The sequence below is a fragment of the Felis catus genome, chromosome B1 (assembly GCF_018350175.1).
Source record: "Felis catus isolate Fca126 chromosome B1, F.catus_Fca126_mat1.0, whole genome shotgun sequence".
Lineage (NCBI taxonomy): Eukaryota > Metazoa > Chordata > Mammalia > Carnivora > Felidae > Felis > Felis catus.
Genome location: NC_058371.1, coordinates 203,879,167 through 203,906,624, shown reverse-complemented (window position 1 = coordinate 203,906,624; position 27,458 = coordinate 203,879,167). Strand labels below are relative to the sequence as shown.

General features: G+C 63.3%; 2 protein-coding genes across 7 annotated transcripts in view; both read right to left on the bottom strand.

Moving 5' to 3' along the window:
* Positions 1-620: 620 nt before the first annotated feature.
* On the bottom strand, positions 621-15,203 carry MXD4 (MAX dimerization protein 4). 2 transcript variants are annotated; one of them, XM_023253533.2, is made up of 6 exons: positions 14,979-15,203; positions 14,776-14,875; positions 11,153-11,182; positions 5,345-5,459; positions 4,211-4,373; positions 621-3,952 (listed from the first exon to the last, which is right to left on the bottom strand). In XM_023253533.2, the coding sequence occupies exons 1-6, from the start codon at positions 15,040-15,042 to the stop codon at positions 3,795-3,797; spliced, it is 630 nt and encodes a 209-aa protein (XP_023109301.1). In that variant the 5' UTR covers positions 15,043-15,203; the 3' UTR covers positions 621-3,794. The 2 variants fall into 2 exon arrangements, with proteins under 2 accessions (XP_023109301.1, XP_023109302.1); XM_023253534.2 differs by lacking the exon at positions 11,153-11,182.
* Positions 15,204-20,544: 5,341 nt separating this feature from the next.
* ZFYVE28 (zinc finger FYVE-type containing 28) overlaps positions 20,545-27,458 on the bottom strand; it is a 116,057-nt gene continuing 109,143 nt past the window's right edge. For 3 of the 5 annotated variants that reach the window (XM_023253482.2, XM_023253481.2, XM_019829843.3), the window contains exon 10: positions 24,800-26,083. In XM_023253482.2, coding sequence (XP_023109250.2) covers positions 25,434-26,083 — 650 coding nt within the window. In that variant the 3' untranslated portion in view covers positions 24,800-25,433. Of the gene's footprint in view, positions 21,866-22,401; positions 22,506-24,673; positions 24,779-24,798; positions 26,084-27,458 lie in introns of those variants that run through there. The other 2 variants (XM_023253483.2, XM_019829845.3) reach the window with 2 other exon arrangements.

Below are 27,458 nucleotides of genomic sequence, written 5' to 3'. Positions count from 1 at the left end.
AGTCCTGTTCCGGCTAGCTGGCTACGCAGCTCCCCGCTGCCAGCATTTCATCCCCCAGCTGCCTGTGCTGGGGTCACACCACTTCACACCCTCACCCTGCACAGCAGGTCCTGAGAACGGCAGGCAAAGGCCCCGCCGGAGATATTCTGGGGACACTGAGGGCAGATCCAAGGAAGGTTTATCAAGGTGCATCCCTGGCAGCCGACGGCGGCTGCGTGGAAAGGGCATCTGGATGCGAACACCCGGTATCCACCCTAAGGCTGACCATCCCAAGGTCCCCGCACCAGGGCCGGGAGCAAAATCTGAATGCCAGCAGTAAGAGCACCTGGTTGGCCGATGGTGTGTGTGTGTGTGTGTGTGTGTCCGCTTGGGGGAGGGGAAGGGGGTCCACCTTCATTCAGCTGCAGGTGTGACTGTCCAGGGAGGCAGCTGTGAGGGTGGAGTCTCAGTGGTGGCCAGTTGCAAGTGGGGAAGGATCATGGTCTGTCGGGACTCCCTGAAAACAAGCTGTGGGCAGGGCAGCGAAGGCTGCCAAGGTCACCAGTGGGCTTGGGCTCCCTAAGGAGGCCGAGAGGAGAGGAGACAAATATGGTGATGGAAAGAACTGGAAGCCACAGGGGTGAGGTATAAAAATCTGTATTTATATTACAAAGACAGAATGGTACAGCACAGTCCCTCCCGGTGAACAGGCTGGTGGGTGGCCCAATTCTCTCCAGTGAGGATCTTGTAACACGCTATCCTGGCCAGTGCCAGGCCCCCCGGGAAGCCCCAGACTCTGGCACAGAACCTGCCCTAGATGTGGCCCGGGGTCAGAGTTCTGTGTGCCCAGCTATGGGGAGGGGTCCCTAGGTTAGCTGATCCAGAGAGGCAGGGGGTGGGAGAGTGGGGGAAGCCTGCCTCGCTCAGCAGATGGGGATTGTCTGGGGCAGACAGGAGGGCACGGGTCCTCAGGGCCTTAGTTGGGCACACAGCCCCATCAGCCCAAGAGAGCTGGCTCGGGCCCCGGGCCTCCCAGACCCAAAATGCAAAGGTGGACCCAGAGCTCCAAGGAAGAGAAGCCTTCTTGCAGTCTTCCCAGCCAGCTGGGCCCGCACCGGGCAGTAGTGGCCTGGTGTACAGGGGCCACCTCCCAGTGAGGGTGGGGACCCAAACATGAGCCTGGGACTCCAGGATCCTGGCCACCCAGTGCCACAATGGCCCACAGAGGTGTGGGAGGGCACACGGATAGAGAGTGCAGGCACCCCTGCAACCCTGTTCTGGTCCCATCTGCTTCTATAGACTCAACAGTGCTCAGTTATCCGACGCGGCCTCAGCAGGGCCCCCTCTGGGTCTCTGTGGCCACCAGCAACAGCTAACCTGTGCAAAAGGCCAGAGGGAGGAGAGAATGGATGTGTAACTCCTAGCACCACACCCTGGCCCCGAGGACCACCCCCAACGTGTCTGCTGGTGGCGGGGAGGGGCCTCTGGGAGCACAGGCCCCTAGGTGGCCAGTGAGGTCAACTCCCTGGCCCAGGCAGGAACCACAGCCTGAGAAGCCACAGGCTGAGCTGCCAGGCCAGCTGAGGGAGGGCCACAGTTGGTCACCTGGAGATGACCCTGCTGGCTGGGGTACTGGGGGAGCTGGTACTTTGTGAATTCTGAACACAGACCGCCCCAGGGGTCTGGACTTGTGCCTCCCACAGCAGGATCTTCAACTCGTGCACTCCTGCCTCGGAGCGCACCAGATGCTCACAAGAAGCTCTCTGTGGACGTGCTCGGGCAGACGGGAGCCACCCTAGGCACTCTAGGCCCCCAGTGACACTGGAAGGAGACAGGACAGAACAGGTTCCCTCGCAACCACCAGCAAGATGTCTGGACAGTCTCCCCAGTCCCTGCGCTGTCTCCCATGAGCCTGCTCTCCACTCGCCATCCTGAGCCTCTGCAGGACAGGTTCTGTGCCAGGGCCGTTTCCAGGAACCCCTTTCTGCCTCAGGCTACTCACCCTGGCGCGTCTACCAGCGTGACCGAAAATAAACACCAGCTTCCCCCCCGCCCCCAGTCTGGAAATTGGTTACAACGCACCAGAGAGGGAAGCAGACACTGCGGCGGGGCGGCCCCACAGCACGCCACCCAAATATTGCTGTGTGGACAAGGACTTCGGGAACAAAAGGCCAGGAGAAGCCTCCTAAGGCCCCGGCCTGGCTACCCAGGGTGAAGGGCTGTCCTCATCAGCTGCCTATTTCTGAAATCTGGGGCCCTCACCCCAGGCCAGGGGAGCAGGGACGGTTCAAGCTGGGTACAGCTGAGAACCTATTTCTCTGGTTAGCCGGCTCTTCACCAGGCCCCGGGCACAGCGATACTGGGGTGCTGGGTCACCAGGGGGCCAGGTGACAGAAAGCTGCGCACGATCCCCCCCCCCCCCAGACCTGGCCCAGCAGGAAGCCAGCCGAGGCTGCTGGGAGGGGCTGCTGCCTGGGGAGGAAGCTAGGAGGGCACGTGCTGGGCAGGCCAGGGGCGCCCCTTGAGCCACAAGGGAGATGCTGGTGGTGGTGGGCGGGGCAGGGCCAGACACGGGACACAAGGCACACTTGGACGAAGGTGACATACAAGACGAGTCCCTGAGACGCTGGGTCACTCCCACCCCTCAGCAAACAAGGACACAGCAACGGCTAGGAAAATAGAGTACAAAAATCTCGTACAGGAAATTGAGGCGGCACACGCTGATGTCACTTGGTGGGGAGTCTTTAGAGCTTTTTTCTCTTTTAAAAATGTTTCTCTTTTGTTTTTGGGAAAAAGCCTCTTTCCTGGGAGCCCTGTTCTGGGCTGCTGGGCAGTGCAGCAATTTTTTTTTTTTTGCTTTTTTTCTTTCAAAGGTAGATGAGAAAGCCTCCTGAGGCCTCAGTGGCTTCAGCCTGCCGTCCCCAGCGCACTCCAGCCCCGGCCAGGAGGAGAAGCCCTCTGCCCAGTGCAAACAGGGCCAGTGAGCCGGGGGGGGGGGGGGGAGCCAGGCACAGGCCAGGGACCAGAACTTGCCCAGATGACCCTTGAAGGCCTACCTCCCCATGATGTGTATCCTCTGGGTCCAGTGACGATGTGTGTCTGCATGTGTGTGTGTGTGTGTGTGTGTGTGTGTGTGTGTGTGTGTATGCGCGTGTGGGCGTGTGTGCCTAGGCATGTGCGTGTGTACATCTGAGGGACCTAATAGAGCAGAAGCTTGGAAGGGGGGGCCTGGCCTGCCCCCAGGAGCCCAGCGCTCGCTCGACACCTGTGGGGTGCAAAGGCCCCTCTCCGCCCACTTGCCCCAGGGTGCTCACCCGAGTCCCGCCCTTCATGGGTCCCTCCATCCAGGCCTCAGGAGCCTACGTGGACTGACACACAGATGGACAGACGGACGGAGAGCCACGCCTTCCTTCCTTCCTCGGTCCACTCCTTCCTTTCTCCTGGGATCCAGGGTTGGGGTCTGAGCTCCCCGCAGTGGTCATTAAGCCCCTCACACGGTGCCCGCCGGGATTTGCAGCAATGATATTTAATACTTCTGGAATGATTAGGAATCTGAGAACAGACCGTGGGCGGCTACGCTGGGCTCCGGGATGTGGGAGCTGGGCCCCGCCTCCCTGCAGGGGTCCCTGCCCAGCTGGGAGGGGTGGGCAGCACAGTGGGCCCTGACCGGCAGGCGGCGGAGGCGGGCAGCCCAGGCGGCAGCTGGAGCTTCCAGAATGGCACAGCAGCGGGCCCGCGGAGAGGCTTTCGAGGACTGGAGGGCTGGCACGCTTGGCCGGGCAGGCAGGCGGGCCAAGGAGCTGAGGGCGCTGGGCCTACGAGAGGCCGGGGCGGCCAGGCCGCCGGCAGGGGGGCCCGTAGCCCCCGTCGCTGCAGCCGCCCCTCTGCAGGCTGTAGTGGCCCTCCACGTCACTGCTGCTGCCAACACTGTCCAGCTCACCAGGGCCAAACTCCATGCCCTCTACGTCCACTTCTGGGGAGAACAGAGACGGCAGGATCAGAAACCGAGGCGCCGGCCGGGGGCCCCCTTCAGAGTTAGGGCCGATCTCCACCCTTCATGGAGGACGAAGAGGCTCCGGGGGCGGGGTGTGGGGGAGGGATGGGGCTCCCGGCCTCTGTGCCTCTCCCTCCACATGGCACCACTTCCGCTACCACACTCGGAGCGCTCGGACAGCGCCGGGGACACACAGCGGCCATCGTCCCCACCCAGGGGCCGCTCCCACGCCCCCACCTTGCTCCGAGTCGTCGGTGGAGACGGCGGAGCCTGTGCTGTCTGTGCGCACGCGCTCCAGGCTCTGCACCGACAGCTGCTCCAGGCGCCGCTTTAGGAAGCGGTGTTCCCGCTGCAGCTGCTCCTTGATGCTCAGCGCCCGGCGGTCCTGCTCCTCCAGTTTCTGGGGGCGGGGGGGGGGGGGAGCTGTGAGCTGCGGGGATGGGGGGACCGGGGACCATCCCCTACCAGGAACTGGGGTGCAGGGGCGGGTTCTCATCCCGCACCCCCCCCCACCCCGGCCAGGGGCCACAGGGTGCCCAGTGCCCATGGGGCCCAAAGTCCCGATGAGCCCCCTCCTCACCCCTCCAGGCCCGTTCTCTGTGTGTGCTGACTGGCTCCAGACGACCCACAGCCACTAGACACCTTGGCCGAGCCAAGTCACGCGTGGGCCCTGGGCTAGCACCACCTCCTGGAGGACAGCCGCCCTCAGCAGTCTTGCCCCCGCTGTCCCCCACACTCCTGACATCCGCTCACCCCCTGCCTGCCCTCTTCCCTCTCCATACCTTCCCTGCTGGAGCTGTTGCTGCTCTGTGAGGCCCCAGGGCACTGACTCTACCTCTCTCAAAGCTCCAGCCCCCCTGCCTGTGCTGGCCTGGGAGCTCTGAGGATCTCTTGAGGACACTGAGACCCACCCTGGTTTGTCCAAGTGTCCCAAGATCCCCCCCCCAAACCAGCAGGTCTGTCTCGAGGCCTTGGGGGCCTACCCCAGGAGACCAACCCCACCTTCTACCCAGAACCTCCCAACCCCTGGGCTGCCGGCTTCCTATCCTGCCCTTCCTGGCCCCACGTCTCCTTCTAGCTGCTGCCCCTTCACAGCCCAGGGCCCCCGAGGACCACACCTCCCCCAGCCTGGCGTGGCTACCTCCTACCCACCCCCCACCTCCCAATAAAACCCAGCACGTGCCTGTGACCACCTCAACCTTCAGCATCCCCCGTGGCCAAGCACCGCCCACCTACCACCAGAGACCCCCAGGGGTCCCCGATGTGCACCTGCTAGGCGGCTCCCCTCAGGCCCCCTGGTCACTCCCCCAGGGTGCACGGGACGGGATGGGGTCAGACCAGGGGCAGCAGCGGGGGCACCGTCCTACTTACCTTGATGTGCATCTTGGCACGCTTCAGGAGGCTCAGCGTGGTGTGGCGGGTGCTGTCAGGGCCCAGGGGCACCAGCTGCTTGAGCTGCTCCAGATAGAGCCTGAGCTTGGCTCGTCTGAAAGAGGAGAGACAGAACCGTCAGGCCAGAGTGGCACAGCCGACGGGGACAATGGCAATGGCAGCAGAGAGGCCTGGGAGGTCTGAGGGCACAAGAGGCAGCCAGCCAGACTCCTGCACGGACCTGCTGAGGGTCCAGCGCTCCCCTCCCAGCCTGGCTGGCAGCTTCCCCGGAGCAGCCAGGCACCTGCCTTCTGGATGCCCCAACAGAGGAGGAGAGCCTATGGCCAGGGCCCGTGCAGCCACCCCACCACGGCCCTCAGGGCCTCAGAAAGCCACCGCCAGGCACCGCCTTCAGAGCCCTGGCTCACCCTGCTGTCACCATCCTCCACAGTGGGTCCAGGAGGTCAGGGGATGACCGGGGACAGCAGGGTTAGGGTCCTGGTCAGACTGCTCCCAGAGGTCCAAGGGGGCCCGAGACAAGATTGGCATTCCACCTTGCCAAGTTCAGGGTGGTCTCTGGTCACGTCACCACAGAAACACGAGTCTATTGGGGTCATGGAGGGCTGAGGACCAGACCCTCCACCCCAAATTTGGTTTCCCTTAGAAGAAACAGCTTCATTCCAGATTTCGTCCCTGTGTTCAGGCAGATGAAGGCAGAGTTTCACAAAACTGTACTCCTAAGAGCCAGTGGCACTCTTGACATAGGGGTCTCAGGTTGGGGGCAGGGGCAGGGCGGTTGGCCTGGATCCACCCCTGCAGAAACACGGCCTTCCTGGCTCATCTTATCTGGGGAGGGCAGGCTGGCAGAGACTAAGGTGACTACAGTGCATCCTAAAGGACGCCGTGGCCACCGCGATGGCCTGGGGCCATTGCCCCATCCACGTGACGGCCCCTCCTCAGTATGTGCAAGGTGCCAGAGCCCCAACACGCTGTCCAGCCGCAATGCTCTGCTGGGGCTCCGCTCTGAAAGGAGGACCCTTGAGGGCGAGGGGTAGGAGTTCTTTGTGAGACAGCCTGTCGTCCGACTGCCCAATCACCACAGCCAGCACACGCCCCTTCCCTCAAAGTGCCAACCGTGGCTGTCTCTTATTTTCACCTCTATCCCCTATGTGCCACAGCCTTGCTTAGCCTTAGAGAGCCCGGGAGGAGAGTGGGCAGTGATGGCCACTTCTGAGGGGCATCCAAGGCCTGGGGAGAGAGGGGGCAGCTGGGTGCAGGGCAGGACCCCCTCTGTAGAACAGCAACTAACAGCCCCGCCCTGTAGGAGGAAGGCTGGCTGTACATGGACCCCCTGGCCCTACGTCTGCCACACAGCACCCCCACTGAGAGGGCACCTCCCCACCCCACACCCCAGCACCTAGGGTGGGCCAGGTGGGCCTGAGTTAGGAAGAACTTCCAGGACACAGGACTGACGCCGTGCTCTGCCACGCGGCCACACGGGGCCAGGACCTGAGCAGCCCAGGCACCAGGGACCTACGTACGGAGCAGCCCATGCTCTGCCTGGAGGCCGGAGGACCTTCAGAGATAAGCGCCCACCTCCCTGCAGACACAGGGCTGGGGAAGGGGGCATGCACGACCCCCTGGAGTCCGGGAACCTCCGCTCCCTCACCTCCAAGTGGGTGGAGCATCCCCTCTGCCCTGCTGAAAATGGGGCCAGGAACACAGGGGCAGGCTGCACACCACACTCTGTGCTCAAGGAGGGGTCGGCAATGAGAGCGTCACCCTCTCCCCCGGGGGCCCTCCTGTCCTGCCGTCCGTGCTAAGTTCACAAGTGGGGTCCCCTTGTCCACCTACTCTAGAGCAAATGGCAATTCTTACAATCTGCTGCGTAATTACATAAGCAGCACGTGATCTTCGTGCAAAATCAGAAACTGCCGGTCAGCAGAAAAGTAGCCCAGATTCCACCACCCAGAGACAACCATACCATCCTCTCAGTGTGCTCTACATTCCTGCGTCACAAACGCCCAGTGACAACATCAGCGTACGGAACCACGTGTGTGACAGGTCACCCAGTATTGTTTAAAAAAATAAAACAGCAGACGCACACAAGAGACTCAACAGGACACAATGAAGAGCAGGAGGCATGCGTCTCCAGGTGATGCGGTTGGCAACGTTTATTTCTTTGGCTTTACGGTTTGTGTTTTTTAGTTATTTGTTTTTATATTTTCCAAGTTTTCTACGCTAAAAAAAAAAAAACAAAAAAACACCACATATTACTTTTACAATCAGAAAGAGACATTTGTACAAGAAAGAAAAAACACAGCCGAAAGACGAACAACAGTGGAAAAGTATCTGTGATACACATAAAAGACAAATGGTTAGTATCCGTGACATTTTGAGCTCATACACATCAAAAACAAAGAGAGGAGTATCTTAATGTGGAAAACGGGCAAAGGACGCAAACAGGCAAGTTGCAGAGCACAGACTGCTAAGCTAGCACAAAACCGAGTGGGTCTCCCAGCACTCTAGGAGCTGAGGACCAAGCAGGGCGGGCGGGCGGGCGTCTAGGCCAGACTGGAAAGGACCGGCCGGCTCTCAGGCGGCGCACGGGCCCATCTGCGCTTTGTTCAGGGAGAGCGAACAGGGACAACAGCGCTGAGGGCCGCTGCGGCGACCCAAACCCTTGACCAGCACCTGCACTTGTAGGATCCGGGTCCCACCGGACTGCCCCCCACGGATGCAAAGATGCACGTTTACCGACGCTCGCTGTGGCCTGGCCTGCGTCAACCAGAGGGCCGCCCCTAACAGTGCAGGCAGCACGCGTGCCCGTGCGGGCGCTGGGACCAGGAGGCGGAGGGGAACGCACGACACAGGTGGACACTCATGTGGTGTCCGGTGAAAGGTCAGGTTAGAAAGAGCAGATGACAAGGTCCCATTCTTATCCAAGTTAGTATCCGTGCGGAGGAGGAGGGAGCAGGTGCGGCCTCCCAGCCGCCTGGGATGGCTGACTCTGAGGGGGGAGCCGGGGAGGCCCACGGGCGTCTGCGAGGAACGTGGACGGACTGCTTTAGAAATCCCAAAGCAGAGGCTTCTCAAGAGACAAGGAGAGCCCGCTGGACCACAGCCGTGCAACGTTTACCACTGGACAGCGCGCCCACCCAGCTCCAGAGGAGCGCTGGGCCAGGAGGGCAGCCTCGGCGGGGTGGGAACCAGCGCCGGCTGTGGGGCCCGGGCAGGAACCCCATGCCCCACCCCTGTGGGGAGCGGGCTGCCCCATGACCTCTCTGGAGCTGGAAGGGGTGCCGGGGCCCTGCAGCCCTCCTCTGGGGCTGCCACAGCGCCGCAGGCCCTCTGCCAGTGCCCCGTGGCTGTCCCCGGCATTCCTGGGAGCTTTGAAAATTCACCACTTCCTGAAGGAACCCTGTGTGGATTCTGGGGCCAGAACCCGCCTCTGGGAATCACTGCAGTCTGTTAACAGCAGCTCCGTCTCTGGCAGCCGGCCACGGCCTGGCTCTTGACCCAGGCCTTGCCCGCTTCCCACCACAAGACCCTGCTCCTCAGAGGAAGACCCAGGGCTCCCATGCCGCATCCCCCGGCACCCGAGGGGCAGGGGCCCAGCTCCACAGGGCCACGCTCTGGGCCACCCCAGGCCCGGCAGTCCGAGAAGAGGCAGCATGGAGAGGCACCAAACTGTGGCTCCCTCAGCAGGTGTGACGAGAAGCAAGGGTGCCCCATTCTCCCCTCATGTGCTCCCGCACCTTCCAGTTGTGGGGTTTCTAGACGGTGAGCCACTGTGTCAGGCAGACATGGCACGGCAGCCCCTGCAGAGGGCCCCCACCCCTCCACACACAAAACCTAAATCCTGGAGCTGAGCCGGTGGGGGGGGGGGGTCATCCTGCCAAGAAACATCTGACTTCCACGACCCCCAGGCCCGGGGTCAGGAGCAGAACACTAGAGCAGCGTTCCACAAGAGAAGAAGGGAGGACGGGGAAGGAACGGGCAGGGCGGGCCTCAGCTTGACCGGGCTGGCTCGGAGAACACGCCGGGGGATGCCCCACAGGCCCAACGTAGGCACGCCTCCAGGGAGGGCAACGTGCGGAGCCGGTGACCCAGCCAGCTGCTCCGTTCCTGCCCGTGGCCAGCAGCCAGGAGCATCCAGCATCGGCACAGGTACAGCTGTGACCCGGGGCCTGACCAGGTCCCGAGCTCCAAGCCTGTGGGCCCCTCGTGGCCAGCCAGGAACACACGCCCCGCATCAGGATGGGGGAGTGTACATGGACCTCAGGCCACCTGTCTGTCCTGCTTCGGTGTCTGGAAAGAGCCCCCCGAGGCCCAGCCTAGGGGCACGCTTTGGGAGAAGGTGACTGAGGCCAAGGCCAAGGCCAAGGGGCAGTTGTAGGGGTCAAGGCTAGCAACGTGTCCCCCTCCATAGGCAGCCATGCCCTTGCCACCCATACTCCCTTCGTGTCATCCCCTCTGTCTGAACCGAGGGGCTGTTTTTCCAGACACCACCCCCAGGAAGCCTTTTCTAGAGCATCCCCACATGCCTGTCCAGGCTCCTGGGTCCCAGTGAGGCTGCCCATGTCTTCCAGCCTGGGAGGAACCCCAGGGCCCCCACACCTGCCCCACCTCCACGGTCTCTTGGGAACCCCTCAATCACACAGGACCAGTCCAGGAAGTACGGTTCCTCCAAAGAACACAGCGTCCTGTCCCCACCCAGCGCCCACCCAGCCGAGGGCTGGATCCCAGGGGAGAGGAAGCTGGCGCTGCTGTGGGCGTCCCCGGAGGGGGAGGGGGGCACAGAAAACTGGCTATGCTCCAAGCTTTCCCGGGGCAGGCTGGAGTTTTTACCTTGTACACTACCCACTACCGCCCAATACTGACCCAAGAAGGAAGGAAAGAACTGGCCCATTTCACGGATGGGAGCGAAGGTCAGGAAGAAGCTACCACAAGGCATCCCAGGACCCACCCACAGCTGCACCACCCTGCTAAGACCAGCTGCAAGGCCACCTGTCGGCAGGGCCTAGCCTGCCTGCGTCTCGTCCCTTCGTCAGAGAAGGTGCAGGGTCGTGGAGCCCCCGAGGGCACGACAAGGCCTGTAGCACCCAGGCTAGGGGCACCTGGGAGGGCTCTGGGGCCGACCTGGGCCGGCTGTACTGCCCCTTCCCCACTTCTCACCCCAAGCCCTCCCACTCCTCGGAGAACCCAGAGCAGGCCGGGCCCTGCAGCTGGCAGGTGGGTGTCCCGGCATCCAGCCTGGGCCCGGAGCTTTCCCTCAGGCCCACATGGCCAGAGCCCGGCTGCCCTTCCCACTGCCCCCAGATAAGACCAGTGGGAGCTCCGTGGAAGGCACACCCCACAGTGCGAGGGACCCTGAACTAAGGAACCCCAGACTGAGAGGGCTGAACCCTCCTGGCTGGAGGCCAGTGTCCTGAGAGCTCGAAAGCTGCTCCCAAAGGCAGCAAATGCCCCGAATTAGATGGATCTTCTCCTCCAGGGAGCTGGCCCTGACTGCCACATAGCACAGGGGGCCTGTCCCTAGCCGCTCACCCCCACCTGAGCTCTCATGAGCAGGGCACAGGCCCCGGTCTCTGCCTGCTGGCATGGGAGTGCCTGAGACCGGAGCCTGACTCCCTTCAGGACTGACCCTTCCCAAGCAAGGGCACGGCCTGGCAGTGCAGGTGGCCACACCCAGGGCACAGCAGGTGGATGCGGGTGCGGCCACAGCATCCCTTCAGCAGAAGGATAGGTAGGACATGTCAGGTGGCCAACGTGGGGCCTGGGGGGGAGGGACAGGGGATCACTTACCTGTGCTTTTCTAGTTCATTGTGTGAGGACCTGTTTAGAGAGACAGAAAGACAGAGCTCACTCTGCTGACCACCAAAGCACAAGAATGACAGCTCTACTCAGGGACTCAGGAACCTGCAAGATGGTGGCAGGGAGGGTGTGGGTCCCAGGACGGCTCGGGATGGGGAGTGCTGGGCAGGTGAGCACTGCTGACCAAAGGCTGGGGGAACCTCACACTGAGTGACAAGGACAGGAGACACAGAAGTGCAGTCATGTCCAGGGGTGTCTAGGACTGCCTGACTTACTTAGTGAGACATGTGGGGACTCTTGCCAGCAGGAAGGTCCAGGACCCCTTCCAGAAGGTTCTACGACTGACCCACCCTGTGTTCCCAAGGTCTACCAGGCACTAAGCCACCGGCCTTCTCCACCCCACACTCCCGGAGGCCACGGGAGCTGTCACAGGGACCCAGCTGCAGGTGAGCACAGAGGCCAGGACTTCAGGACGCAGGGTGGTGCTGTCCTGACGACCCCAGCCATACATAGCAACATCCTCACCGTGTTGGGCTCTCCCACCTGCAAGATCACAGCTCACACCAGCAGGGACATCGAGGGACAGAGCAGACCCAGCCCAAGAGCCCTTAGCCCAGGGCTCTGATACCTGGATGCTTCCTGGCCCAGTGGGCAGGAGGGACACTGAGGCTGGCCCTTCTGCTTCCCTCTGGGGCCACGGTCTTGGCCTCTCTGGGAACAGTGGCCCCATCTGCTGCTCAAGCCTTGCCCATCTGGCCCATTCAGACAGGGGTACAGAGTCCTGAGCACTCCAGTGGGCAGTGCCACCACATCTGCCCTGCAGAGCAGCAACGCAGCAGGGCCAATCTCCCCGTTCTAGATCATTCTCCCAGTCCAGGCGGGGACCCCACGGACAGCCAGGACTCCGAGGCCTGCCAGGCTCCCTCCCATGTGAGCAGAGGGCTCCGGCCACCTCGGGGCACACCCAGATTGGATGCCGTGTCCCCCACCCCTCACTCCTTCCTGGAGCTTCTGCTGACCTCTGCCTGCCCGCCCTCACTCTCCCGCTCCAGGAACTCTGGATTAGGTGTCTCCCGTCCCCACCCCACGAGCCGGAGCGCCTGCTCAGCCTTCGTGCCTCTGCTATCCACCATGGTTCATGGCCCCATCAGAGCCAACTGGGGCCTCCCCTCTGCAGCTTGAGGAGAGCCTCCAGACCTGGGTTCTGGGGGGCTCAAGGGCCTGCTGGTCACAAGGGTTGGGCAAGGAGCTTTGGAACCCCTGTCAGGGCTGGCCAGGACCAGGAGGGAGCAGAGCTGTCAGGCTCCTCGAGGCCTGAACAACAGCCCGCCAGCGTGGGTCTGCCCACGTGTGAAGGATATAAGGGTCAGGGAGTGTCCTTCAGTGTAGAGCAACCGGCCTGGCCACCCCCTCACAGTCTGGGCTGGACCCCATCCTGGAGAGAGAGGAACACTCCTTGGCTAGCCGGGAGTAGGGAGAGAGGCCCAGAGCCCCGCCTGGGGCTCCTCCCAGACACCTGTGCTAGCCTCCTGAGGGGTTTGTAACATGGGTCCAGGAATGCCCTGTCTTACGCATGCTTCGTACTGGGGCTAGGGGTGGGGGTGGACCCACGGCTGGAGCTTTACTAAGCACGTTCCTGGCATCACCGGTTCACACCCCACATCAACGCCCCCAGGTAGATACTCCTCTACCCATGTCCTTGTAAGACCTGAGCCCCAGCAGGCTGGCTCTAGGCCTCTCTTGCTGAACCATTGTTCCCAGGAGCCCTTCCTGGAGCTCTGGCAATTGTGGGGCCTCCCCACACATGTCACCCGCCTGCCCCACTATTCACCCCTCACCCCGGTCCCAGCCGTGCCCATCCCTTTCCCTCATCTTGGTGGGACACAGAAGCCTTGCAGGCTGGGACTGCCCTGCCAAGTCAGGGTCCCGAACCTTCTGGGCCCTGCTCTGCCTTAGGCCCTGGTCTGGGTTGGCTGAGGCCCAGCTGGGCCAGGACAGCCTGGAGGGACCATCACTGTGAGCCGTAGGGGCCCGAGACACTGGGAGCGGCAGTCTCTGCCCAGAGGAGCAGCAGGGAGGTGCAACGCAGCCCAGTAGACCTCTCATTCCCTTCCCAGTGAGCTCAAGATCTCCATCCCGCAGAATGTAGAAGGCCAGGACCCCACTGCAGAACGGGAGTCCCAGAGACGGGACAGGGGGCCAGGCAAGTAATTCAACTGGTCTATGCCTCAGTTTCCTCAGCCTTAAAATGGGGATAAAAATAACACCTCCTTCATGGGTTGGGTGAATATTTGCACCTACATGAACCACTCCGTGCATAAGGGGCCCTCTTCAGAGAATCTTAGAGAGAATTCTGGTGATCGCTTTTGGGTACCCCATGGGAGTCCAAGGTCACGTCACGGAGTTCTCCAGGGGTGCCATGGCACTGGGGGCAATGAGAGCCAACAGCACGGGCCTGGCTAGCTCCCTGAGGAGGCCTGAGGCAGTGGTGCCCCACCCCCCTTCACGTATCCCTTCCCAAACTGCCCTCAGCAGGGGACCAGGGGCTGGGACTCAGAGGCTCGTCCAGCCAGGGCAGATGGAGACTCCCCCGATTCCTTGCCAGGCCCGGGGCGCCAGGACGTCACAGGAGATGGGTCCCTGTGCCAGCCTTTCTGTTTCCCAAGAACAGGCAGGCCACAGGAATGAGCCGCACCCTCTGCCAAGGGGCCCCGAAGCCCCCTGCAAGAGCAGCTCCCAGCGTGGTGACATGGTCCAGAGCCAAAGTGGGCCCCCAGACAGTGCCAGGTGTGCTGTGGTCCTCATGGCAGCGGGGAGAGGGGAACCCCGTGGGAGCCCTAGCTCAGGGTCCCCATGCCCCTGCAGGGATGTGTACCCCGGCTTTGCGCTTCACAGCCTGGGAACGAGGCCAGGGGAGGGGGTGGGGATCGCTGGCACCCGGAGGGCTGCTGCACGGCGGCCCGCACCTCTTCCAGCTCCCCTTAAAAAAGGCCTCCTGTCCCAAAGAAAGGAACCCTACACTTGTCGCTGCACTTTCACTTGTGTCAGGAGAGGGGCAGGAGCGGTGGGACGGGTGGGGGCCCAGGCAAGGCCTCCGGGCGCCCTCTTTGTCCAGGCCCCTGGGGGTAGGGGTCCTCAGCCCAGCCGCAGGAGAGGTGCGGCCCACCCACCCGCGGCAAGCAGAGGTCAGGGCGAGCGGTCCCACGCTGCTCTGCACCGAGCCTCAGTTTCCCTGGACTCACGGGGGCACCGGCCAGCGCCCAATGACAACTTTTTTCCTGCCCGGAAAAGTCCAGAACAACTTGGGAGCGGGGAGCGGCTGCGGGAGGAGACCCCGAGCGGCTGGCGCTGTACGCGTGGCACTGTTTACGCGAGAGGCCGAGGAGGCGCGGCCCGCGGGAAGATGGCGACGGCGCGGGCGGGGCCGGCCGGGCGGGGCTGCGGCCGCGGCCCCGGCGCGCCTCCTCCTCCAGGCTGGCCGCCGGGGCGCGCGGCCGCGGCCGGGCTGCGGACCGGGGGTCGGGGCCGCGGGAGGGCGCTCGGGGGGGGGGGGGGGCGACCCCGGGCGCCGGGCCGGGCGGGGGGCGGCCGCGCGGGGGCTGGGGGGGCGGTACCTGTTGTTCGGGGCCTTGCGCACCAGGCCGGCCGCCTTTGTCTTCTTCCTGGCGAAGTCGCCGTCGAAGGGCAGCACCGAGGCGTAGCCGTGCTCGGCCTCTGCGGACAGACGGCGCGGTCAGCGGGCCCCCGCCCCGGCCCCGGCCCCGCCGCCGCCGCCCGCCCGCCCGCGGCCCGACGCACAAAGGGGCGCGGGCGCTACCTCTGTCCCTGCGCTCCAGGTACTCGGCCGCCTCCAGCAGGATCAGCAGGGAATTTAGCTCCATCCTCCTGCCCGCCCGCGCGCTCCGGGACGGCGGCGGCCGCTGCCCGGCCCTCTCCGGCCGGCTCCGCTAGCCGCCCGCCCCGCGCGCCCGGCGGCCCCACTTCCCCGACTCCCGCGGACTCCCAGCGCGCTCGGCCGCCACCCTCCGCCTCGGGCCCTCAAATTGACACATAAGGCGAGCGGCGGCCGACGCAGCCAATGGGGGCCGGCGCTCCGGGTCCGGGGGCGGGCGCTAGGCCGGGCCGGGGCCAATGGGAGCTGGCCGAACGCCTCGGGCCGGGCCGAGAATGTTGACAGATGCGAAGCTCGGTTCCGATAGGCCCGCCGCGGTAGTAACAATTTAGAAGCCCAAGCTTAGCAACAGCACGTGGTGGCCCGGCCCCCGCGCTCGCTGACTGGCGGCCGGCGTGCATGATAAGTAGGCGCCGTGCGCCGATTGGCCCAGAACGGTCTATGTAAAATAGGGACCGCGGACCAATGGCCGGCTGCGGGGCGCGCGGCCAATGAGGGCGCCGCGGCCGGACGCGTTGCCGGGAGGAAGCGGAGCGCGGTGGCACCGCAAGCCACCGGACCAGCGCCCCTGGGCTGGTCAGGGTGCGGGAGGTGTCGCGTGCGCCTGGCCTGTCCGCCGGGTCTGCACGTCGTGTGCAGGAACCTGTTGCCCTGGAACAGCCACAGCACTGGCTCCGCGGGAGCACGGGACCTCGTGCTCTCTTCGGGGGTGTCTTATGGGCTGCAAAGCGACATCCCTTCCTGCCGGACGCAGAGTGACCCCAGGAAAGACCGGAGCTTGGAGGAGGGACGTAGAGGGTCAGAGCCCAAGAGTCAGATCTTGAGCCACATCTCAACGGGCAGAGACCCAGAGAGGGAGGGCCCCTCAGAGCTGCCCAGTGGACCCCAGGCCTGAAGGAAGGGGCAGAGATCTGCTGCCACGGTCCCGAGGGTTTCCCAAGAGTGGAGGGCTGCGTGCTCGTGTCTGGTCTGAAGAGTGGAGACATTCCAAGACTTTCCAAGGAAGCGCTTTCTAGGGAAGCGAGTTGCCCTCCTTGGGAGAGGAGCGAGCCCCTCATCAAACTCCTTGCACTTGGGTGGCCCTAGTGGCCCCTGACCCTAAACTGATTCCGTAGGAGCAGGGACTGGCAGCCTGGAGGCATCCCCAGACTGGCCTCAGTTCCCTTTGGTCTTCCTTCTCACTGGTTGTTGAGACTCGTGGCCTGGCAACTCCTGAGGAGGGGCCCAGCAGGCTGGAGAGTGTGGGGATAAGGTGGCTGGACCCCTGCCCTGACCCTGCCCAGACCTCTAAAGGGGGCATTGCTACTGCCAACGAAACAGAACAAAAACTATAAAAATCTCTACTTTCCATCCTAGGATCTATTGGATGTTTTATACACCATTTCCTTGTGCATCTCTGAATTCCCGATTTATGGTTAAGGGAACTGGGAATCCTGAACTTTAGGGACTGCCTAGTGTCTCCTGGAAATCCCAGTAGCACTGATATTGGTGCTCCCACAAATGTGACCCAGGCCTGGTGACACAGGAGCAGCAAGACCAAGCCACCTCCTGACCTAACGCTATTTGCTGGGGGTGGGAGCCCAGCTGTGTGATCTGAGAAATGGGGTTAGGGGTGTGTTGTCCTCCCTACAAGACCCCAGCAGAGCTCAGCAGGACCCAGCCGGGCACTTGGAACCTGCCATTAGACAGCCCTGCATGGGCTGTCTTGATGTTAACCCCAGCCTTTCCTGCTCATGCCCCACAATTACCCCAGAACCAGGGCACAGCCCCTAAGAGCTGTGCAGGAAAAAGGAGAGTGCCCAACTCTGGGGAGGGGCAGATGCATTCAGAGTTGGGGGGCCTAGGAGGTAGAACCCCAGGCTTACCACCTGGTGGCTGGTATTTTGCAGAGTCCCTTCATCCCTGCTATGTGAAGAGTAGGTTGCTGGCCCCAGTCCTAAAGCCGGCACCTTGCCTAGGGTGAGTGCACCTGCTGGATGCCCACCCTACTAACTGCCGTGGGGCACGAGGGCTGCTCTGTTCCACAGCCGGCTGGGCAAAGGGCCAGGTGTGACTGTGGGAACCATGTGCATATGGCATCCCAGCCTGAGAGGAGAGGGGTGGCCCCACCTTGCAGCTGAGCTGTTTCAGGGACCCCTCTCCTAGCAACACCCAGGACCAGGCCTTCCCCGTGGCTCCACACTGCCTGTGATGGTGGGTGGCACCTCAGTGCACATAGGGTGGGGGGAGTGAGGGGAGAAGTGGCCCATGAACTAGGGGCAGGAGGGCTAGGACCTGTCATGGGCACAGGTATCACAACCCAGGCCTAGGGGCCAACCAGCTCACATGCCCTCTGCTCCAGATCTGCAGGCCCCAAGGGCAGGAAAGATCCAGAATGTCTGTGCGCCCATCTTTGCCCAGGTCAGGTGCAGGATCCAGCCCTGAGCTACCCTGAGCGCACAGCAGAACGCAAAGCCTTGCTTGCGTGTTTAAGTCTTGGGTGTGACGTTAGCTTTGAGTGACTGCTCAGTGCTGGAATCTGCCCCTCTCCCAAGTCTCAGAGGCAGGAGAGGCTCTAGGGTTTTGTTGACTCCTGCAAGGAGACCCCAGACTCTGCCCTGAGAATGTGGGGTGGGGGGGGGGGGAGGAGGATGCTGCAGGCTAGGAAGATTGCCTGGAGGAGATGGCTTTGGCTAGGCCTCTGAGGAGATTAGTGCCTCCAGGACACTGGGTCATGGGGGTGGCATGGGGCAGGCACCTTGGGTCCTGCCCACCTTCCCCCAGCTCCCACTGCAGAGTCCAGGGAACAGGAAGAGCCAGGAATGGCTGAGAAGCCGCCCCCCTCCGTGGTGCTATCAGCCCCCAGCCCCAACCCCGGTGGTTTGAGATGTCCAGCTCTAAGTAGGACGCCTGTTTCCCCATCCCAGACCTGGCTGGGATGTGGTTTGCCTTGCTTGCAGTCCCTGCTGAGCTGGGACCCTCCCTGGCCCCTCCTCACCCCTGCAGGCAGCAATGCGGTCGCCCCCCTGCCCTGGCAGCCCAACCTCACTGGGAGCGCAGGTGGTGGGATGGGTCGCCCTCTGGTGGCCACCAGGGTCTGCAGCAGGGACCCTGGAGGGGGCGCAGTCCTGGGGCCCAGAGGGGAGCACACCTCCAACCCTACTCCTCCCATTTGGCCTCCTGGGATTATATTGTTCATCACCTTCCCCAGCAGCCGGAACGCCAAGACCACACAGCTGGTGTGGGGGGCTGCCCGCCTGCATGTCCAGGGGAGGAGGGCCAGGCCTGAGGGCAGGCTGGCTGTCCCTGGGCACGTTGTGGGGACGGATGAGCCACAAGTGGGGGCAAGCAGCAGGGCACCTCCAGAGGCCAGGGGTGGGTGTAGGGGTGGGAGGTGGGAGCACTGGATGAGCTGAGCCCACTGTGGGAGGGGCAGGACCAGGTGGGGTGCATCCCTCGTCCCCACCCCCATGCCACCTCCCAGAGTGAGTACAGAGAGCTTTGGGTGCTCCACCCCAGGCCCTCCATCCTCTGCCTTGGTGGCCTGCAGGCTGCAGGTCCTGAGTACCCGTGGGGCCCAGCCAGACCTAGGACCCCCACCTGTTACCAGAAGCATGGGGTGGAGGCGTTGGGGCACACGGAAGGCCTTCTCCCCAGGGCCTGTGCATAGCCAGAGAGGGGAGATGGGCAAGCCAGACCCAGGTGCACCAGGCTCCTGCAGCTCCCCAGCCTTCCCTGATGCCAGACAGGGGTGTGCCGTGGGCGTTCAGATGCCGGTGGAGCCCCTGTCTCCACACCTGCCTCAGAAGGGGCTCTCCAGGCAGAGCCAGCTGGGACTGTCACGGCACCCTCTGCTTCCGCCTCTCGTGTGACCCTCCTAAAAGCTAACAGCGTCTGCCAACTTCTATAAGCCTCAGTTTCTCCATCTATGACACTGGGATCCTGCCCCCTCGGGGGATTGTCAAGGGGAGTAGAGGGGACAGCGCTCAGAAAACGGTAACAGGAAGGACATAATGATGGTGACACAGGGGAACTGGGGGGCTCAGGAAGGCTAGCCTGCTCCAGGCCCAAGCCCGCTTGCAAGGGCTGCCTCCAAATCTGGAGCTCGTGTCTCTCTCTCTACCTGTCCCTGTCCCCAAGGTCTCCCAGTCTTGAGCCCCTACTGTGGGTGGGCGGCAGACTATTCCTTCTAGAACCTTCCTGAGTGGGAAACTCAGTGTTGGACTAATCCACTTCCCATCCCCAGGTCTTGGCTCTGCCCTTGGGGTGTGGATAGCTCTGTCGAAGGGTAGGATGACCCCACGTCCCCGGTTTAGCACGGAAAGTGTCATGACTCAGGACTCTCATTCCTGAACAAACGGTACAAGTAGTCACTCTTACTGGAGGCTCCCATGGCCCCAGAACCTTCCTCCAGGGCAGCTCAGGGTAGGGATGCACAAGGGCAGGCCAAATCTGGCTTGGCGGGCTTCCTGGCTCCAGGCCACACCCAGAGCTCTCCCTGTCTCCCTGGGACCCAGGCCTCTCCCTCAGGAGCGCAGCTCTGTCTGTGCCAAGGGTGGGCAGACCCTCTTTCCTGGGTCTCCATGCCTCCCAGCCTGACCTGGTGGATAAGGAGGGCCACAATGTTTTAGTCTGGAAGGTGACAACTGTGGGCCTGTTGAGGAGAGGAAGGGGGACCCTGCGGTGTCTCCTCAAAGCAGCTTCTCCTGTGAGGGGCTGACCTCCTGGTCTGACAGCAGGGGCTGTCTTCCTTCCCCGGGCAGCTGACCTTCCAGAAGTCTCCACTGTCCAGCCATTGGAGCTGCAGCCACCCACAGGGGTGGGAGGGGCTCTGTCCAGGGCAGGAGGATGAGGCCCAGACTTGGGCAGCCAGAGACACCAGGTCCCCCTGCAAATCCCTTCTCTTCTACTCCTGAAGGACTCAGGAGTGCCCCTAGGGAGTCCCCCAATTCTAAACTCTTTCACCTCTCAGGAAGAAAGTGGGCCTGGTGGCCACCAATTGGGTGGTTTCTCACAACCATCCCTCCATTCTCTGGGGTCCCAGTGTCCACCTCCGAGGGACTAGACACCCAAGTGATCAGCCTCCAAGAGCAGAGGAAGGCCCCATTGCCATGGCAACCCCAGGGTGCAGCCTACTCCCCTGCATTCTTTCCAGGGCACTCCAGAAGGCAGCCCCCCGGTGGGTGGGTGGTCCTGACCCGGACCAGGTGGGGAGGGCTCCAAGGGGGAGTGTCCAAGAGTACCCACCCGCCAACACACACACAGGCCAGGATTCTGAGCTGAAGACCATGAGAAAAGGGGCTGGGCAAGTGGGCAGGCAGTGGAGACCCTGGAACCCTCGTAGGGCATGGGATGGGGCTTTCGGGGGGGCAGGCTGGCTACCCCTCTCCTACGGGCTCATGGGAACCCCTCAATTTCCCTAAGAGCGCAGAAGCCCGGAGCTTTCTAGGGAAGAATGCAAGAACACCGCTTCCCAGACGCAGAAAAAGAAGTCCACGTTCACACCAGAAACAAGTGTCTGCAATCCTTAAATAGATTTATGGAAATGGCTTCGAATTACAGCATTTAGAAAATAAAAATAATCTCGATACATAATATTTCCTCCATTATATACTCCCCCCCCCAGAAGCCATTTCTGTGCATGTGTACCCACTGTTCAGCAGTAGTTGGATTTTCTTATAAAAGAAGCAGTAGTTAGCGTCTCTCTAAAAATAAAGCTGCAATCCTCACTGCAATGTGAAGCCTGAGATTTAAGCCTGAGGTGTCCGTGCTGGGGCCCCCTGGCGGCCTCCGCCTGGGTGCCGGGCCACTCTGGGGTCTGAGGAGGTGGGCCAGGGTCCCTGGGGGCAGGGGGTCAGAGGGAAGGGGGTAGTGGCAGCAGGTGGGTGACATCTGGTGGTCCTCGGACCCCGGGGGCCCTGGCCTAAGAACCTGGGGAACTGGGTCTCAGTGCTGTGCAGGCAGCTGCCTGGCCCCCCATCTCGTCAGCAGCCGGGCACACACGGGCAGGGGCACGCCTGAGGCCCAGAGGACCTGGCCGTGTGTCTGAATCTCCCCCTCCGAGAATAAACAAGATGCCTGCTGTTTGGCCAAGGGAGGGGCAGCGCTGGAGAATGAGATGGCAGCTGCGGGCTCGGGGCAGGGACAGAGAATGGGCAGCGCATGGGAAGGCCCTGTGGGGACGCCGAGGCCTGCCCTTCTCCTGGACCTGTCCACCATCAGCCCAGGTGCAGTCCCACTTGGCTGGTCAAGAGCCGGCTCTGCGTAGGCCTTCTAGTATGGCTGAGCAGCTCAGCAGGCCAGGGGCCGGGGGCAGAGGGCAGGGGACAGGGGCCGGGGGACAGAGGGCAGGGGCAGGGGACAGGGGCCGGGGGACAGAGGGCAGGGGCAGGGGCAGGGGGCAGGTGGGAGGAAAGCCCACCCCTGCCCAGGCAGCCACCTGGCAGCCCTGGGTATCCCCACTGCCTGAAGCTGACCTCCCGTTGGCCCCTGCAGCTGGCCGGGGGTCCCCACAGGTGGGGAGTCCAGGGTAGGAGGGACGGAGGAGCTGGACGTTCTGGAAGCCTGGGCGGCCCGCAGCCTCCTGCAGCGGTTGGTGGCGGCCGCTCAATGAAATGCAGCGGAGACCCTCCTGCAGCCAGCAGCACCGCCCCCGGGGGTCCTCTGGGGCCCTGGCAGGTTTGGGGAGTGCCGGCGCCCTGTCAGATGCCCGCCTTGTCGCTGTAGAAGGGTGTGACGTGGAACATGTAGCAGTGCGTGCACACGCGCACGGGCTTCACCTGCCCGTAGCGGGGCAGCGGGGCCGAGTGCGAGGAGCAGCGGGAGCAGAAGATCTGGAATTTGAGGGGCGGGCAGGGGACCCAGTGAGCCAGGGTGCCAAACGAGCCACCGCCACCCTCCCCCCCATGCCGTGCCTCACCCCTCCCGACCTCGGCGGTTCCCACATCCCCCCTCCTCCAGCGTGCAGGGCACCACGGGCGGGGCTCTGTGGGCAGGGAGGGGACCTTCGGAAAAGCCTGGGGTGGGTCATGGCCTCGGGAGGCCAGGCTCACGAGGAGGGTCCCAGCCCTACTCCAAGGCTGCTGCAGGCCTCCTGTTCAGACCCTCCTTCCCTCCACGTCCCCAGCTCTGAAGCGGCTGGGGGCTGGGCACCACACCATCGGGACCCAGTGGGCAGAGTGCCCGGAGTCCACACACAGTGCCAAGTCAAAGCGGGGCCCAGGGCTCAGGGACAGGGGCCCCAAAGGCCTTACCAGTGCCCTGGGGTGTCGGTCCTGACTCCCAGATCCTGCGGACGGGCCCCGGGGATGCCCCTGGCCACAGTCTCTGGGTCTGCGGGCACAACCTCTGGCCACCGTGCCCCTCTTACCTTCCCGCAGCTTCGGCAGTGGTGCTTCCGGCGGATAACAGTGAAGGGTGCTTTGCATGCCGTGCAGAAGCCGCAAGCCTCATCGGGGACCCACTCTGGTGGATCTGGGACGAGAAGGGGGGTACGCGTCAGCCAGAGGGGGCCGCGAAGCGGTGACGGTGGCAGCCGGTGGGCTGGGGTGGGAGGCCGACCCCGGCAGGTGGGTGTACCGGTGCCTTCCGCTGGATGGGCCCCAGCAGCTCCAGCTCGCCTCCCCTCCCATCCTCCCCGGGACTCCAGGCGCTGGGTACGGTCTCGGGAAACTGCTGGCATCACATGGACAGGACCTTTGCAGCTGTTGTCAGTGCCTGTCCGCCAGGCCACCTGGATTCGGGACGTGGGCAGGGAGTGTTCACCCGGATGACCCTCTCCTGAGCCTCTCTCTGTCAGCACCCAGCCTGGCAGGGCCCTCGGGCAGAGGTGGTAGCTGAGAAGTGAAGAAATCAGCCACCAGCTCGGCACACTCTGTGGGGGCCCCCGGGGCCCCCGGGGCCCCAGCCTTGCCCACCCCTGGCTCCAGAGCAGTTATGGGGTCCTCGTGGTCCTGGGAACCCAGGCAGACGTCCGGCCGGCCCCTCCCTGACACGGGTGCAGGCCAGGCTGGGGCCTGGGCCCCCCTTCCAGGTGGGTGTGGGACCCATCCTGTCTCACTTCTAGAGGTGCTTGGAAGCCTCTATGGAGGTTTGCTCTGGGATTCGGAGACTCATCAGTGCGGGGGAGGAGAGAGCTCCCACACAGCAAGACAGGCACTTTCCTCCAGTTCAGGGCCCAAGGCCAGAGCCGATAGCCGGGAGGGGTGGGGGAGAACATCTGAGATCCATCCCTCAGACCACAGTGTGCTCAGAGGTGGTCTGTCCAGACTCGCACGACCCCCAGGGCTCAGGTGGGCACTGGCCTGCACCCCTGGCCCCGTCCTCAGCACCTCCAAACGGAACTCGGCAAGGCTGCTGTCCAAGAAGGGCCTGGGGTCTCCTGGCCTCCCTCCTGGCCTGGAGGGTCTGCCCCTCCTCCTGCCTGCACAGACCCAAAACTGCCTCCCACCCACCTCTCCCACCTTCCTCTCTGGGCCCCGTGAGCTCACCTCAGTGGAGGGAGGTCATTTCTCCCGCTTGCCACCCCTCCCCTGTGTAAAAATCCGAGGCTGACCCCAGGGAAATCCCAGGTGGCAATGTTAGCCCCTAAGGGCCATGCGAGGCCACAGACACCAGCTCAGACAGAAAAGGCCAAACCCTCTCCTGTGAGGACCGTGAGGGTCCGGGGGACTTCCTGGAACCGCTCCTCTGACCAGCATCCAGGGCCTGTCAGCAGGTGCCACTTCCAGGAGCGAGGCTGGGTCAGCAGTCGGCAGGGAGGGTGCGGCTCCCGCCCGTGCACTGGGCAAGCCGGACCTCACAGCTTTTCACTTCCGCTCCTCCTGAGCAGAGGGGCTCCGAGTTCCTGCTACAGGTGCTTTGTACCTCGTGTATGGTTTTCCAGAAAGAGTCGGGAGATTGTGCCTGCTCCGGACACCCCATCCCCGCAGCCCCCTCTGGACACCCGCAACCCCATCACCCCCGGAGCACTGGAGCGCCAGGGAGGCCCTGAGACGGACACAGGCAGGGCCAGCCCAGCTGGCCAGGCACACCAGGAGTGCTATGGCCTCTGGCCCATCATGGGGTGAACTTTCAACTCCTTCTCAGCTCCACGCACATCTGACACCTGGTTGGGCCCACCTGCCACCATCCATCTCAGCACCTTTCCCAGGTCCCCGGCCCCTCCCCACAGACATGATGCCAGGGCCCCAACCTACTCTGGATGCTCCCTCCCTGACTGGGACACCAGCAGGCCTGACCTCCAGGCTAACAGGGTAGCAGGGGCTCGGGGCTCCCACATAACCAGAGAGCGCAGCCTGCAGCCTCCTGTGAAGAGGGTGCCAGAAGCTGCCATTGAGGCCCTTCCTGGGGGGCAGGTGAATGCAGGAGGGGACAGGTGTGTGCCTGTGCCGAGCCCAGCCGCCTCCAGCCAGGGGCCCGTGTGCCCACCCTGGGGGCCGAAGAGGGGATGCCAGAGTGGGAAGTTGCCTCCCCAGGGGCAGCTACGTGCCCAGAGGGCCTCTGGGGAGGGACCCCCAGTTGGAGAAGCGGTGCCTTCATGGATTCCATATCCAGGGCAGAAAGGGGGACAGTCCAGACAGGGCCTTTGCTCCCTGCCCAGCACGCAGCACCGTGGGCGCTGGCCCAGACTCCACACGTACCTTCCAAGTCCCCATCTCGGGTCTTGGCTGCCAGTTCGGAGGATGACAGGGTCTCTTGGCACAGGGCACAATCCTCTAAGGCTGCACTCCGCAGGCTCTGGGTGACTGGAAGAGAAGGGAGGGGTGGGGCGGGCACAGAAACACCTCTTCCTGGTAGCCCCACCTCTGCATCACTGGCAGGGGCCCCCAAACCCAGCTGCGGTCCCACGGCCATGGGGTCACCACAGCCCCAGCAGGCCGGGTACTGACCCCGGCAGGGGCCTTCAGTGCCCAGAGGCATGCGGCCTCCCGGGGGGCCCCCAGCCCCAGAGCCCCTGCACGGTCTGTGCAGAAAGGTCTCCCTGGGCTGTGATCCCTAAGCCCACCATCCTTGCTTGCAGAAGCGGTCCATGTCACCTGCCTTTTCTGAACCGTGATGTCTCAGGAGGCAATCCCGCCCAGGAATCCCCGGCAAATGGGGGCAGCGCAGCCTGGCACGGTGCTACCAGGAGTCAGAGCTTGGTGGACACACAGAACTAACTCTGCTCCTGCTCCCCGCTAGCAAGGAGGGGCTCTGGTGGGCTGGGGCGGGCTGCCCTGTGTGCCCAAATGCCCTGTGATGAGGGGCAGCTGGCCCAGAACAGGTATCTCAGCCCAGCACGGGGGAGAGGGGGTAAGCCAAGGGTCAGGCTCTCTCCCCACCCCAGGCACGTGACAATATGAGAACGTGTGTGTGTGTGTGCGTGCACGCAAGTATGCATGTGGGTGTGAGGGCACGTGTCTACACCCGTGATGTGTTGGGCATGTGTAAGTATGTGAGGCAGGTCCCAGGTGGCCACAGGATATGAACAGCCACTTTCCCCAGGGAGAGATGGGGCCTATGTCCCCTCCTTGACTCTGGGCTGGCCTCGGACTGTTTTGGCAGCCAGAATTTGCTAGAAGTGACTCTGCCACATCTGGGTCTTGTCTTTAAGAGGAAGGGCACTGTCCCTCCCAGCCTGTTAGCCCCAAGAAGTTGGGTGACCTCGCAGGAGCATACGCAGAGGGAGAGTGGGAGGTTCTGCGGGCACAGGCCAGTGCATGTGAGGTTGTAAGCCACCTGCAAAGCCAGCGGTGGGGACACTGCCCCAGGCAGGTGGCCTCTCGGGCACTTCAGGGGCCTGTGATGTGTGCCCCTTGGCCCCCTAGCGGAGAGCCTGGCAGTGCTGGGTGCTTCTTGTTTGGAATGTGGCAGGTTGTGCAGAAGCTGGGTGGCCCTACAGGGTGAGGAGATGCTGATCCCTGGGGTGGGGACACGCCCTGAGCGGGACTCACCCTTCTTTAGCTTTTCCTTGTCGTCTGCTTCTGGTTTGGTGGCCATGACCTCAAAAAGGGTCTTGAGAATACTTCTCAGATCGCTGGCATAGTTGGTCTGCAGCTGGTCAGCCACACCTGGGAGGGGAGGAGGGCCGTCAGGCTCCGGGGGCTCCAGCCGCTGGCTGTGTCCTCAGGTTGGTGGGGGCAAGAAGAGGCCACCAGCCCCTGGGAGCTGGCTTTGTTGGCAGGAGTGAAAGCTCAGGAGTCCAGGGGAGGCCGGTGGAGGGGTGCCTACACAGCCAGCCCCCCGCTGGCCCCCGCTCACTCTCACTCCCACATTTTATCCTTGGGGTCGCAGCCACTACTCCTGAGTGGTCCTAGCCTCTCACTGACAGGTGACCCCAGGGCCCTGAACCGTGCCCACTGCCCACAGCAGCGCCTTCACTGACACAGCCACGTGTGTGTCCGGTCGTGCCCTCTTCCCCTGGCAGACGCTGCTGCCCCAAGTCCCCCTGACTGCAGGGCCCCTTCGGGGCGTGTGGCTGGGAGCCAAGGTGGGCCCTGCCCTCTGCCGGACTCCCTGCCATTCCCTGCTTCCCCCACTCTCACCGCAGAGCCCTCCTCCTCCCCGAGACGGCTCCCCCTCCCTGAGTGGGGCTCCCCTTCCCTGACTGAGGGCTCCCCCTCCCTGAGTGAGGGCTCCCCCTCCCTGAGTGAGGCTCCCCCTCCCTGCGTGGGGGGGGTCCTCCTCCCTGAGTGAGGGCCATTTCTCAGCGAGAATCGAAGCCCCGTTAGCTCCTTCGCTGCAGACACGGCTGCTACTTATGGCAGCGTGAGGGGAAAGCCTCGGGCGTCCGGCCAGAACGGGAAGCCCAGTGACCCGCCCCAGGGACTGCAGTCAGCGCTTCCGGAGGATTCTTTGTGCACCGCGACGGTACTGAGCGCCTGCCAGACTCCATATCCCTAAACCTCGGAACAAAGCTGTGTGGCAGCTGTGTGAAGCCAAGCTCAGGGTCACCGGGGTCCTCCTGGTCCCACCTGGCCTGGCTTGGCAGTGCCTGGGGGGCCCCGGGGCAGTATGGGACACCCCCCCATCGTGACCGGGATTCTGCAGGGATCCCGCCCCCCTCCCCCCACCAGGCCACAGGCTGCAGTCCTGCCAAGCAGGCCGGGAGGAGCGGGTAGCGCGGGCTGCGGGGGAAGCCCCGTCTGCAAACACCCCTAAACCGGGAGGGTGGGGGTGGGAAGGGCACGCAGGAGGCCGGGGAGGGGGCCTTCAGTGCGTACTTTTATACTGTTGAATCACATGGATGTGTTAGTTATTTTAACACACGAACCAAAGAGCAGCATTGAAAAGACACCTTTTGGCTCACGGCCCTCTGAATTCCCCGGGGAGACAAAACAGACGTCTCCCTCCTGTTCCCCCACTCCGGGGGAAACAAAACTAGGCAGGATGAACGCCACAATCGGAACCAAGAACCGAACAGACCCTCGCTGTGTGGGTGGCCAA